General features: G+C 34.8%; 2 protein-coding genes across 2 annotated transcripts; one reads left to right on the top strand and one right to left on the bottom strand.

Annotated features, from left to right (window-relative positions):
• The first annotated feature begins 2,277 nt into the window (after positions 1-2,277).
• On the top strand, positions 2,278-7,542 carry LOC140431225 (uncharacterized). The gene is made up of 2 exons (XM_072519159.1): positions 2,278-2,637; positions 3,913-7,542. Exons 1-2 carry the CDS (start codon positions 2,278-2,280, stop codon positions 7,540-7,542), a joined length of 3,990 nt encoding a protein of 1,329 aa, XP_072375260.1.
• A 3,599-nt stretch (positions 7,543-11,141) lies between these two features.
• On the bottom strand, positions 11,142-12,880 carry LOC140431224 (uncharacterized). Its single transcript, XM_072519158.1, has 2 exons — positions 12,868-12,880; positions 11,142-11,830 (listed from the first exon to the last, which is right to left on the bottom strand). Exons 1-2 carry the CDS (start codon positions 12,878-12,880, stop codon positions 11,142-11,144), a joined length of 702 nt encoding a protein of 233 aa, XP_072375259.1.
• Between the last annotated feature and the right edge of the window lie 1,951 nt (positions 12,881-14,831).

Genomic DNA, 14,831 nt, shown 5'->3' with positions numbered 1-14,831 from the left:
AAGGAATGTCAAGAGACAAAAGTAAATAAAATGAACAAAAATTCATCAAAAAAGAGTAATTCATCTTTCGCAAGCCCTTCTTTTTACATTGATAAAAACGATGGTCAAAACCGTCTGGTGGTAGATTATAGGCATGTAAATACAATTTTAAAAAAGATACCTCCGACAATGCCAATAATTGAAGAGATAATTAACAACTTATATAATTATAAATATTTTACGTCCTTGGAATTGGCAGCAGGATATCATCAAATTCCTATGGCAGATAACTCAATCAAATACACAGCATTCGTTACTATAGTCAAGGAAATTATGAATATTTACGCTGTCCCTTTGGGTTATCTAATGCACCGACTGTATTTCAAGAAATGACAAACAAAATCTTTGAACCATCTAAACAAAACAGTATTACTCCGTATTTGGATGATATCTTAATTCCCTCATAAAGTATTGAGGAAGGCCTAGAACTATTAAATAAAATTTCAATTACAAGTATTAGAAGATTATGGTTTAACTGTAAAGATGTCAAAATCAAAATTTTTAATGACAAAAATTACCTACTTGGGATATGAAATTTCATTTAATAAAATTTCACCAAGTAAACATCAGACTGAGTCAGTAAAAAAATTTCCTTTGCCAAATAATCAGCATCAATTAAGGCAATTTCCTAGATTGATATCATTTTTCCGAAATTTCATACCAAATTTTGCAAGACGGACTGCAAAATTGACGCAATTACTAAAAAAAGATTGTAACGATAACGATGCAACGTTGTTGTACGTTGAGCCGTTTAGACGTTAACAGCTTAGTGCCGTTTTGACACTGCCACCATCTTTGTTTTTTGCTTCAATGTATTCGTTACTTCCTCCCCTTTCCAACAATACCTCACACGTCACGATCCGATGAGTCGTTTTACCCCCACCACGAAATGAGCCAAAAATGACCAGAATGGACCTTAGCGATTTCTTATGGGATTTAACATGGGAAAATACGCCGAACTGTCAGAACCTTTACTGAAATCACAAAATAAATACGTCTTGGTTTTGATTCATGCCTTTTCTAAATTTGTGTTTGTTGAAGCTGTCCCAGATACATCAGGTGTTGGAGAACAATAATCTCCAACCAAATAATTCTATTTCAAAACAAATAAAAATATTTCCGCCGCATCGCTTACCTAAATAAATTCCTTGCCTGCATTGACTTATTTCTTAGAATGTTAATCTCCGCCCATATTGACCTTAAACCGGTAGATCCTTCAAAAGGCATAGCCAAATATTTCGGAGAGGCTAGGGGAAGCCAGTGAATTAGCAATAGTTGTAGGGTTTAGACCTACTTTTCAAGTTTCGGAGAGTTTTTCTCCACGTTCGCAATCGCAAGTTACGCAATATATCGAAAACCCTTAATGTGAAGTGTTATGGTGTTTTCGTTCGTAAACTGTAATTTTCTAATTAGGTTCCTTACGATTAGTTATTCACTCGCAGTTTATAAATTTCTATTTCTTGTCCTTTTTCAATTACAGTTCTAGCTAAACAAGTTATTGTTTTATTTCATTATATCAATCTATTCAACAGGCCAGACTAAATCACATTTAAGAGTCCATTTAAGTTTCTATTACTGAGTATTCGAAGGCTAGCGGACCAATTGGACTTACAGCAAGTACAAACCGCTGAAAGAGACACTGTTAGCAAACAAGACTCTACGTGAAGGGATGTTGAAAACCAGCATCCCTCCATTTGTTCACTTCGAGCCGGATTTTGATTTTACTAGCCGACTTTCTGGCCTAAAATATTCAATTTATATAATTCTGTGCTTTCAAAAAGACAGTAAAAATTTCGTGTGTTTCGGATATTCTCGTCGATAGACAACAATTCCTAGAGACATAGTGAGTGCGTTGTTTATTCTACGGACAAACAAACATTCGATAAACAAAACAAAACAGTGATAGTTTAAAGAAAACCAGTGATTACTTCAAGAAATGCTGTTCCAGGACTAGCTGATTCCAGAGCGGGATAGGCAGCCCACATTCAAGTACATACTAAGAACCCAGGGGTGACGTACAAATCAAACTTTTTTATATAAATTCAAAAAGTTATTTCAAAAATCTAGTGCAACTTAGTGTTCTTATAAAGGTAAACTTTGTTAAAGAACTATTCAGGGTTAAATTTTTAGTTTAGCTTATTGCATGCTTGTTAAAATTCAAAATTAATAATTCAGAATTAATTAATTCAAAAATAAATAATAATTTCATTTAAAAATAAACAAATTAAAGTTATTACAATGAGCAATAAAGGTTTAGATAAATTAACAAAAAAGAAGCAGTCTATACTAGATTCTGTTGGTAGAATTCAAGCGTGGCTAGAAATAAACCACGACTCGGAAAAAGATATTTTCTCATTCAAAACACGAGAAGATAGGTTAAGAGACCTTTTCTCTGACTTCAACAGCGTACAGGATGAAATTGAATTCCTGGACGATTCTCAAGAATCTGATCGTGCTTTGTTTGAAGAAAATTATTTTGTGACGCTTTCAAAAATTCAAAATTCAATTAAATCATTGGAAATTACCAATACAGGAAGCGCTACTAAACAAATGGCCGTAAAACTCCCAGAAATCAGTATAAACAAATTTTCTGGACACGTAAGTGATTTTGAAAGCTTCTATGAACTATTCGACACACTGATAATAAAAAATCAGTCCCTTTCTGATATCCAAAGATTTCTTTACTTAAAAAGTTACCTACAGGGTGATTCTCTAAAATTGGTGGATTCTTTGAAAGTCACCAATGAAAATTTTTCAATTGCTTTGGATATTCTAAAAAACCGCTATCAAAATAAGGTCACAATCATAAATTCTTATTTAACAGAAATTCTAGACATTCCTACACTGAGCAACAGCTCACCGCAAATTCTCAGAAATTTTCTAACAACTGTAACAAAAAACATGCAACTGCTAAAAAATTTGCAATTTTCAAGTTCAGAGCTCATTGATATAATTTTAGTTTTTCTGCTACAAAGCAAATTAGACTTTTCAACAAGGAGACTTTTTGAAACTGAGCGAAATCATACAGATATACCAAATTTAGATGCTTTTCTTAAATTTCTTGAAAAAAGGTGCATTGTTCTGGAAAGTCTGGAAAATACAAATCCTAGGCAAACCAAAACCGTGGAAGTTTCACATCATGCATACAGTAATAACACATCAGAGGATTCAAATAAAAATAATATTTCAAATAATTTAGTTTCTGACTTTTATTGTATTTACTGCAAAAAACAAGGTCATAAAATTTATAAATGTCAATTTTTCAAAAACATTCAGCATGATGAAAAAATAAAATTCGTAAATTCAAAAGGTCTCTGCGTAAACTGCTTAGGTAGGCATAATTCTAAAAACTGCTCCTCAAAACATGGATGCACCATATGTAAAAAGCGCCATAACACTGTTCTTCACATTTCGGGTAAAGATTATACTTTTTCTACGACCCATAACAATGAAAGTCCGTCAACTTCTACAAATTCAAACAATTACAAACGCGAACATTCGTCTAATTTAAATTTTCAAGGTCCTTCAGTTCAAGGGCAAGAACCTCTTACAAATTCTTTTTCTGCTTTGTCCGTAAAAAATTCAAACATACTTCTCGCTATGGCCAAAGTCACCATTTTCGACAAAAACGGGAGCCCTTTAACGGCCCGATTGTTACTCGATACAGGAAATCAGAATAGCTTTTGTACCCGGTGTCTCGCTGGTAGGCTGGGTTATAAGCAGTATGACATTTCTCTAAATATCTCTGGCATAGGCCAAAATAATTCGGTTTCAAAAAAGATGGTCAACATAAAAATGCATTCTAACTACAATAAAAAGTCTTTCAAAATTTCATGTGCTATCTTAGAAAATATTACTTGCAATCTTCCACAGTTCCGCATTCTTACAAAAAAGTTACCAATTCCAGGGGACGTTTTTCTCGCCGATGATTCCTTTCACAAACCTAGTCAAATAGACATCTTGGTTGGGTCAGATTTGTACTACGACCTAATTCTTCCGGAAATAATTCCTCTTGGCCCCAGGCTTCCAATCTTGCAGGCTTCGCATCTGGGGTACCTAATTGCCGGCGTGATAGCTCCTCACTTGACGGCACCCACAGTAGCAAACAATGTTTCTGGAGAGGTTGCTCTACTTTCTACGTGTAGCACGGATGAGCTGCTCACAAAATTTTGGAACATGGAAGAACTTTCTCAAAAACCTATTCTGTCGGAAGCTGACGAGCTGGCCGAACAAATATTTCAAACTACAACAAAGATCCTTGAAAATGGACGTTTTGAAGTAGATATTCCATTAAAAAGTGCACAAGAACATCAATTACTGGGTGATTTATTTTCCATAGCCAAACGGCGTTTTCTCTCGCTCGAAAATAAATTCCAAAAAGATAAAAAATTATTTTTCGAGTACAAAAACTTCATTGACACATATATTTCTTCAGGGCATGCTGAATATGTACCGCTTTCGTTCGTGAATGAAAATTCGGACAAAAAATATTTTATTCCACATTTGTGTGTCATCAACGAACAAAATAAAAGTACAACTTTGCGTGTCGTCATGGATGCTAGTTGTAAAAGCTCTACAGGAAAAAGTCTGAACGATATTTCATTAAAAGGGTATCAGGTCCAACCTGATCTATTCGATATTCTGGTTCGTTTCAGGCAATACAAATTCATATTTTCCTGTGATATTCAAAAAATGTTTCGACAGACGTGGATCAACAAAGATCAACGTTTTCTACAAAATATTCTGTGGAGGGACGATACCCACGATTCTATAAAATGTATTCAACTTAATACTGTTACATACGGGACAAACAGCGCCCCATTTCTTGCAACGAGAGTCTTGCAAGAGATTTCAAATAAAAATAAAATTCAATTCCCATTGGCCTCACATTTTCTCGAAACCCAATTCTATGTAGATGATGGTTTATGTGGGTCAAATAATATTGAAGAATTGCTCGAAATACTTCAGCAATTAAATTCTGTTCTAGACCGCCATGGTTTTACATTACATAAATTTCATTCAAATTCATCCATATTCCTACAAAAAATTAATCCAAAACATTCAAAAAATACTACTCAGGAATATGACCTAAATTTCGATTCTACTTCCAGCAAAGTTCTAGGCCTAAAATGGGACCCTGCGAAAGACCAAATAACTATTTCCGTCCCCGAAAGTAATTTCTGCCCCCCAGTAACAAAAAGGAAAATCCTGTCTGCATTAGCACAATGTTTCGACCCTCTGGGACTAATCAATCCATTCATTGTTAAAGGCAAAATGCTTATGCAGAAACTCTATCTGCAAAAAATTCACTGGGACACAGAAATTTTGGACAAAAATATTCTAAACGATTGGAACAAGTTTCTACAGGACTTGTCACAATTAAAATATTTAAAAATTCCTCGTTTCTACTTTTCTGAAAAAGTAATTCTAAAGGTTGAGCTTCATGGATTTTCTGACAGCAGCTTGGCAGCTTATGGCGCATGCGTATACCTGAGAACTTTCTATGCCGATGAGACCATATGCTGTGCATTAGTTTCTTCCAAATCAAGGATAACTCCGTTAAAGACGGTAACACTTCCTAGGCTTGAGCTGTGTGCAATGGTTCTCCTTTCAAAACTTGTTTCAAAAATAATTTCTATCTTTGAAAATCAACCTGTAAAATTTCATTCAGTCACCCTCTGGTCAGACTCCCAGGTAGCTCTGTCGTGGTGTAAAAGTCACCCAAGTCGGTGGTCGGTTTTCGTGGCTCACCGGGTAGCATTTGTCCAAGAGTTAACTCAAAACTTTACATGGCTTTACATAAAGTCTGCACAAAATGCCGCAGACCTTCTTTCTCGAGGAATGTCTGGTTCTGAAATTCTCAATAGCGATTTCTGGTGGCAAGGCCCTAAATGCTTACGAGATAAAAATTTCAATGTTTCCAATCTAGCAAATGACAAAGTGCTCGAAAACCTGCCCGAGGAACGAAAAATAAGCCTCGTGGTAAATTTTAACGTAGAAAACTTCTGGATGAGAATTTTTTCACGTTTCTCAAATATTTCACGCTTAAAACGTACAGTAGCGTACGTATTTCGGTTTATTTCTAATTGTAAAAAACAAAAAATTTCTGAACCCCTTTCTGTGGCGGAGTTAAATTATGCTATGGATTTCATCATCAAACAAATTCAAGGTGATGCATTCTCAAAAGAAATTGCGGAGCTTAAAAATAACAAATTTATTTCAAATAAAAACATTGTTTCACTAAAACCATTTGTAGATTCTTCTAATTTTCTCAGAGTTGAAGGCAGACTTACAAACTGTCCCGACATAGACTATTTGCAAAAACATCCGATACTACTTCCATCCAAAAATCATACCGTCAATCTTATCATCAAAAATGAGCATATCAGATTGGGACATGCTGGTGCTCAAACAGTTCTCTCAAACCTTCGGTTGAAATTCTGGCCTCTCAATGGTCTAAAGGAAGCAAAACGAATTATTCGCAACTGCACCACATGTTTCCGATTTTCGTGCACTCCTGCACAACAGCTAATGGGTAACTTACCTGAAGATAGGTTGTCCATTACAACAAGACCTTTTCAAAAAATAGGTGTAGATTATGGTGGACCCTTTCTGTTAAAATCTTCTTCACTCCGAAAAGCGCCAAAAGTCAAGGCATACATAGCCATTTTCGTGTGCATGGTGACCAAAGCTGTGCACATAGAGGTTGTTTCTGATCTAACAACTTCTTCCTTTCTATTAACACTCAAAAGGTTCATCTCCCGACGTGGTAACCCAACCGTCATTTACAGTGACAATGCCACATGTTTTTCTGGTGCAAGAAACCAACTCTACGACTTATACAAATTCTTTAAAAATAAGTCAAATTCTCAAACCATTGTGGAATATCTATCTGAAAATCAAATCTCATGGAAGTTTATTCCCCCTAGATCTCCTCATTGGGCTGGGATCTGGGAAGCTTCAGTAAAAAGCGCTAAATATCATATGCGTAGACTAATAGGCTCTTCTTCTTTCACTTTCGAACAGTTTTATACTGTCATGGTTCAAATTGAAGCTGTGATGAATTCAAGGCCTATCTGTGCCATGTCCAGCGACCCTTCCGATTACACTTTTCTCAGTCCTGGGCACTTTATAATAGGCTCCAGCCTGACTGCGCATCCTGAGCAAAACTTAGAAAAAATCCCGGAAAATAAACTATCCGTGTTTCAACAAATTGCAAAAGTACAACAAAGTTTCTGGAAAAAGTGGTCTGTTGACTACTTAAACCGCTTACAAAACTCTCCAAAATGGTCCCGACCTAGGGATAACATAAAAGTCAATGACTTAGTTCTTCTGAGAGAGGACGATGTACCTCCTCTAAAATGGCCTTTAGCACGGGTAGTTGATACAATGCCCGGTCAAGATGGCAAAGTCAGAGTGGTCAAGTTAAAGACCATCAATGGTCAATTTACAAGGGCAATCTCTAAAATTTCGGTTCTCCCTAGGCAAGATAAAGAAGAGTAGGTTAGACCACAAGGCTCTAACGCCGGGGGGAATGTTGGAGAACAATAATCTCCAACCAAATAATTCTATTTCAAAACAAATAAAAATATTTCCGCCGCATCGCTTACCTAAATAAATTCCTTGCCTGCATTGACTTATTTCTTAGAATGTTAATCTCCGCCCATATTGACCTTAAACCGGTAGATCCTTCAAAAGGCATAGCCAAATATTTCGGAGAGGCTAGGGGAAGCCAGTGAATTAGCAATAGTTGTAGGGTTTAGACCTACTTTTCAAGTTTCGGAGAGTTTTTCTCCACGTTCGCAATCGCAAGTTACGCAATATATCGGGAACCCTTAATGTGAAGTGTTATGGTGTTTTCGTTCGTAAACTGTAATTTTCTAATTAGGTTCCTTACGATTAGTTATTCACTCGCAGTTTATAAATTTCTATTTCTTGTCCTTTTTCAATTACAGTTCTAGCTAAACAAGTTATTGTTTTATTTCATTATATCAATCTATTCAACAGGCCAGACTAAATCACATTTAAGAGTCCATTTTAGTTTCTATTACTGAGTATTCGAAGGCTAGCGGACCAATTGGACTTACAGCAAGTACAAACCGCTGAAAGAGACACTGTTAGCAAACAAGACTCTACGTGAAGGGATGTTGAAAACCAGCATCCCTCCATCAAGTAAAACATGTTATTCGTGCTTTAGAAGAAATTTTTAAAATATTCGGTAACACCAAACGAATGATATCAGATGCAGGATCAACAAAGGGCAAATAAAACATTACTGGATACCATTGCCACAATGGGTGCAAAATTTGAGTCCGATATGTGGGATAAGAATTTAAAAAACATTCAACAATGAATAAACGAGACAAAACACCGAATAACTAAATCTTCTCCCAGTGAAGTGTTTTTTGGAAATAAATTGAGAGTTGATGGGGACAAATACATAGTTGATAATGATATGGACATTATTGATGTAGCGTCATTGAGAAAGGATATAGCTAAACGATTAGACGAAAATAAAATCAAACAGAATAATGAATTTAATAAAAAAATATGCTCTCCAGTGAAATATGCTGTTGGTGACCTGGTATTGACAAAAGTTACAAGTTTTCCAGCAAAATATACTTAGAATATACTTATAGAAAAGTATAGAGGGCCATTCAGGATTGTTGAGGTTCTACCAAATGATAGATATCGTGCAAAAAAAAGATGTACATTTATCAAGAACAAGGCGTCCCTATCAAGGAGTTGTTGGTGAAGAACACATCAAGCGATTTAAGATTTAAGGATCTTAAAATTATTTAGGTTAGTTACATGACAGTTTAGCCATTATTTTAATTGTCATTGTCAAATTCTGGTCATTTTTGGCTCATTTCGTGGTGGAGGCGCGACCTCTCGTCGGATCGCGACGTATGAGGTATAGAACATCCCAGAGGTACTTTTCAGTGCGTCATTAATTATGACGTCATAGAATGAATTAGGTGTGTCGAGAATTATTTCATATAATTATTGAAGAATCTGGCAGATGCCAGGATCGTACTTAGCCACAGGGGTTAATCCCGTATATAAATAAAAAGTAAACAATATTATTTATTAAATTTATAAATATGGAAACATTTAAAATTGACGACAAAATTTTATTGAATTTTTGTATCTTCTTCTTCTCAAGGGGCTGTCTGCGCGTCGAAAGTTAGCAATCATCACAGCGATTTTTAATTTTGAGACAGCGGCTCTAAATAAGTCGTTATTACATGAGTTACGTCTCCTTCCTATGGATCTTTTTTTCCGGATTTTGTCTTCAGTCTCCTTACATCAATTTTCTTCAGTGTCCACGCTTCCATCCCGTATTATAATACGGATAGCACGTTGCAACTCAGCAGTCGTATTTTTAACTTAAGGTTTAAGTTTCTACAGCAGAAAAGCCTCTGTATTCTTGTAAATGCGCTTCTGGCCTGTTTGATTCTGATTCGTATTTGTTGAGAGCTGTCATTGTTTTCATTAATAGTTGTATCTAGGTATTTGAATTCTCTTACTATTTCAATAGGCTGATGCTGTACATATATCTCACGAATGTCCTGAGTTGTCTTTGTTATTATCATATATTTCTTGCTCTGTTGAGTGATGGTCCATATTCTTCTTCGCTTTCTGCGGTCACCTAATTAAGAAGTATCTGTAGGTCTTCATGTGATTCGGCTAAAAGAACTGTATCATCATCGTATCTCAGGTTATTAATGATTATGTCATTAATTCTAATGTCTACGTTACGTTAATCCATTGCCTTACTTAATATGTCTTCCAAGTATATATATTAAATAATACTGGTGTATGTATACACCCTTGTGGAATAACTCTTTGTACTTCTATTTCTTCTGTTATTTCTTCTATTCTCACTACTGCTTTTTGGCCATAGTATAAGTAACACAAAAAAGACTGTTTTCAAAAATTTATTAGGTAACTTAAAAATTAATTACATAAATAAAATGTAATTCTAATCATAAAAACTATTTACTCACTAATGCGTAATAATAATAGTTTATTGAAAACACTGAAAAGTAGAATTTGAATATCAGTGTAATAGAAAATTATAGAAAAATACTGCCAGTGGAGAGTTTCCTTAAAGATATATCCTTAGACCAATTCATGGTGAAATATTTCGGTCATAACCTAACAAAACATTAATTAGAGAGGTGCCAGTCAGATTTGGATATAAGAATTGGATGATAACTGGTTCCACTGGATATGATTATGGTTTTCACGTTTGTTGCGAAAAAAAAACGAATGATATTGAAGATAATAAAAAAATACCACTTGGAGCTAAAGTAGTAATTGATCTATTGAAATACCGGCCTGAACCATCTAGAAATTAAATTAGATCAGGTCATTGGATGAGGACCTAGGAGTTTACTGTGTTTACAACGTTTTGAGCAGAGTCAAGTATTTATAAATAACAAAGTTTGTTCATCTAGCGGATAATGTCAAAATAGGCGATTCTACAGTTTGTATGTACAAAATTAGAATTTTAGCAGATACAATTATAGAAAAATACTGCCAGTGGGGATGTTTCCATAAAGTTATTTCTTAGACAAATCCATGGTCAAATATTTTGGTCATAACCTAGCTAAACAGTTAATTAGAGAGAAGCCAGTCAGATGTGAATATAAGAATTGGGTGATGACTGGTTCCACTGGATATGATTATGGTTTTCACGTTTGTTGCCGAAAAAAGCAAATGGTACTATTAAAAAAGACCACTTGGAGCTAAAATAGATTTTATCTCCGCTTGGATTAGAAACTGACATGGAAGACACACATAAAAGCAAAAGGAAACCGACTTAATCTGAAAGCCCTTGGAAGATTGAAACGAATCTGGCCAGAAGACCTACTTGAGTAACTGTACAGAGAGGGAGAGCCATTGCTGAATGGTACCCGGCACATGCATACTACAAAATACAAACTATTTACTTATTACTCTAAATGTTAGTGTGGAATATATTGTGAATTTGCAATGAAATAAATAAAAAAATCTCTATGATAGCCATATTAAAGGGCCAGTCTATCCAAACTGTAAAACAAAATATATAAAAATGCCATTTAATAAATAAATTCTTATACATACTTAAATATTTTTTCTGGTAAATGCTTCTTTACAATAGCCATTAACTCAAACTTCATCATAGACATTGAATAATTGATATTTTGGTTTGTCAACCATTCTATTAAAGAATGTTTGGTCCAACTTGCATTTGGAATTTTTTCAAGTAGAGTTGAATGGTACGATGCATTGTCCATTATAATCAACGAAGGTTCTTCTAAGTTTGGTAAAAGCTGATGCACAAACCATTTTTCAAAATTATCTGAATTCATCGAATCATGGTAGTCACCAGATTTACTTCCACTTTTGAAAATGAGTTCACAGTTATTAATAACCCCATTTTCAGAACCTGCATGAAGGACAATGTATCGTACACCTTCTCCACTCTTCTTTCGGACTGCATAACTACTGCCATCTTGCCAGCTCTTCCGGAATCCTCCTTTACTAAATATCCACGTCTCATCCAGGAAAACTGGTTTAAAGGGGTATCCATCCATTTCATTCTCTTTGTACGCTTTTAAGAACTGGAGTCTCTTTAATGTAACATGTGTTTGCTCCATTAAATACTTCCTGTTAGAAATATTACAATTCACCCATCTGAATTTTAATACTTTTAAAACTCGCTGAAGTGCAGAAATCGAAATTTTAACCTCATCCACTTCCTCAAGCTTTTGTTTTAGTGTATAGAGAGTTACATGCTCACCTAAAATGAACAAAGTAAAATTAATAAGACACTATAGTGATTCTTCTAGAAACAATATTTGGAATGTAAAGTAACATATTAATTGTAACATTTGGAATTTATCTATTTAAATGGTATATGCAACAAACAGTATTCCGTTCATAAATCGTAGTAAGCATATTTGAATAATTCAAAGTGTAAGAGCTATAAAAATATATCTATATATTTTCCTAAAATGTATGATGTAAATGGACAAACTTCAGCAAAAAGGCAAAGAGGACTCTTAAATCTTTATTACAATATTGTAAGTAAGTTTACCAATTTACCACAGAAGTTTGGTACTTATATCAGTAGTATTCTTTTTATAAACACTTTTCACTTCTATATATTTTATATAATTATGTAACTAGTTGTCTGTAACAATTTAAAAAAAAATGTATCTGAAAAGTTAGTTGCTCATGCCTTTCTACATAACAGAAATATGATAAAATATTTTAACTACATATATTATTATTAATTATATATTATCTGTGACTTGGAATAAAAAGGGCGGATGTCCATTTTTCTGGATTTTAGGTTAATATCATTTCTATAGTAAGGACATGAGATAGTTTCATTTAAAAAAATCAGATGTCTGTATCTTTTAGGTTTTTACCTTTTGCAAAACATAAAGGTGTAAATAGATAAAATAAGGATAAATAGTTTAATTACTATTAATAAACACAAATACAACAATCATATGGTTCTTCTACAATGGGTGGACGAACAGCATTAAGTGTCATTTTATTTTATGTTATTTATAATATTTCTAGCATACAAATTGTTTCAAACATAGGGATATTCCAATATTAACTTTTATAAGTATATTGATACGTATTGTACATATTGAGTCATAAGCTTTTAAACTACAATCAAAGGTGGTTACAATGTGGCAAAATACAAACAATGGCAGATTACTGGAGTTTACATGTTGTGACACCAGCCCTTTTTATTCCAAGCCACATTATATATATAATATATATGTATGTATGTATATGTACATATAGATTTTAACTTACCTTTACTAAACATTCCGTATATACGAGTCCTAATGGTATGCTCGTATTTATTTAAAATCAAGTTAGGTTCACAACTAGTGGCTACTGATTCGCTTACTTTATTGGTATAATCAGAATCTTTTTGTATTCCTTCATTTACTAATCGCCTTATCGTTGGCAAAGAAATTTCTAACGCCTCAGCAACACGCTGAAATAAACAGTAAATAAAACAACTTTATTTTCAGGGTAATTTTCAACTTACTTCACGAACAGCAGAAATTGGTAATAATGTTTGTCCAGCTTCCTTTTCCAATTGAAAATATTTCAGCAATTTTAATATTAGTACTTGTTCTTTTTCAGTATATCTTGTCATCTTGTACAAATACAAATAAAACCACAATCACAATACTATGTAAAACAAAATACAAAATAAAATTAAGCGTCTATATTCTTTGATAAAATTATAATTATACAAAACAAATACTGACCTGAACGACAGCCGTCACTAGCTGTTCGAACGCTTCGAAAGAATGGCCAGCATGGACGAAGTTTTACGTCAACTGTCAGTAATAGGCGTATTTGATTGGCTAGCGAAAGCGCACATTTAAATATCAACGAATCAAACGTAGGTTAGGAAAGAGCCGCTTATGTATGTAAGCTTATTCTAACGCTGCAATACAGTTCTGTTTAATCACGGAACTACCGCTTTCTCCGTCACATCCAATTTAATGCATTAGAAAGAAATCGAAAAACTGTGACGCACTGAAAAGTAACTCTGGGATGTACTTTATCGTCGGAACCGTACGCGCAACGGGTTTCGCGCAGCTATGGGTAACACTGTTTTGGCTACAGGGCGGTGGCGGTAGGGCGAATGGCGGCGAGAGGGGCCGATCGAGGGGTGCGGGGGGTACTCGAGGTGTCGTCGATACATGAAAATAGCGTTAATTCTTCTTCTTTTGTGAAAAATCGTCCAAACGTAAAGATAGAGTGAATTCTTCTTCTTTTCGTATCGTTCAAACTTGAAAATAGCGTCAATTTTTTTAAAGCGTAACAGGGGCTGTTGGTAAAAGGGTGCGTTGGCTCGGCGGATCGTGACGAACAAAGGGGTCGTTGTAAATGGGGAGGAGGTAACAAATACATTGAAGCAAAAAACAAAGATGGCGGCATTATCAAAACGGCACTAAGCTGTTAACGTCTAAACGGCTCAACGTACAACAACGTGCAAGGTATCGTTGGAAAGGGGAGGAGATAAAGAATACGATGAAGCAAAAAAACAAAGATGACGGCATTACTAAAACCGCACTAAGCTGTTAACGTCTAAACGGCTCAACGTACAACAACGTGCAAGGTATAGATGAAAATGTGAGGAGGTAACGAATACGTTGAAGCAAAAAACAAAGATGGCGGCATTGCCAAAAGGACACTAAGCTTGTAGCGTCTAAACTGCTCAACGTATAACAATGTGTAAGGTATCGATGGAAAGGGGAGGGACAAACGAATACGTTGACATGAAAACAAAGATGACGTCATTGCGAAAAGGACACTAATCTTGTAAAGTCTAAACAGCTCAACGTACAACAACGTGCAAGGTATCGATGAAATTGGGAGATGGTAACGAATATGTTAAGACAAAAAACAAACGCAAAGATAATGCCAAAACGGCACTATACCATATCTCCATCGTTATTTGTCAGATTACTACGCAAAAAACGTTAAATGAAAGAGGAGGGGATATCGAATACGTTAACACAAAAACAAAGACAAATTGCCAAAAAGGCACTACACCGTATCTTCGTTTCTATTGAGTTCGATCTTCGCGAATGAGGGCTCGTTGGAAAGAGGAGAAGATATCAAAAGATTTTATCATAAAAACAAAGAAGAAAACATTGTCAAAATGGCACTATATCGGATCTTTGTTGCGATTGATCGAATTTTAGCATAATAGACGTTAAAGGAATGGAGAGTAGTCACTGAGGCTAACAGAG

The sequence above is a fragment of the Diabrotica undecimpunctata genome, unplaced genomic scaffold, assembly GCF_040954645.1.
Source record: "Diabrotica undecimpunctata isolate CICGRU unplaced genomic scaffold, icDiaUnde3 ctg00000595.1, whole genome shotgun sequence".
Taxonomy (NCBI): domain Eukaryota; kingdom Metazoa; phylum Arthropoda; class Insecta; order Coleoptera; family Chrysomelidae; genus Diabrotica; species Diabrotica undecimpunctata.
This window is presented reverse-complemented; position numbering and strand designations above follow the sequence as displayed.

Excerpts from the sequence above, each read along its gene's own strand:
- LOC140431225 (XM_072519159.1), top strand. The coding sequence starts at position 2,278 with ATGAGCAATAAAGGTTTAGATAAATTAACAAAAAAGAAGCAGTCTATA. Across the intron at positions 2,638-3,912 it reads TAAACAAATTTTCTGGACAC|TTCCGCATTCTTACAAAAAA; the intron begins GTAAGTGATTTT and ends AATCTTCCACAG.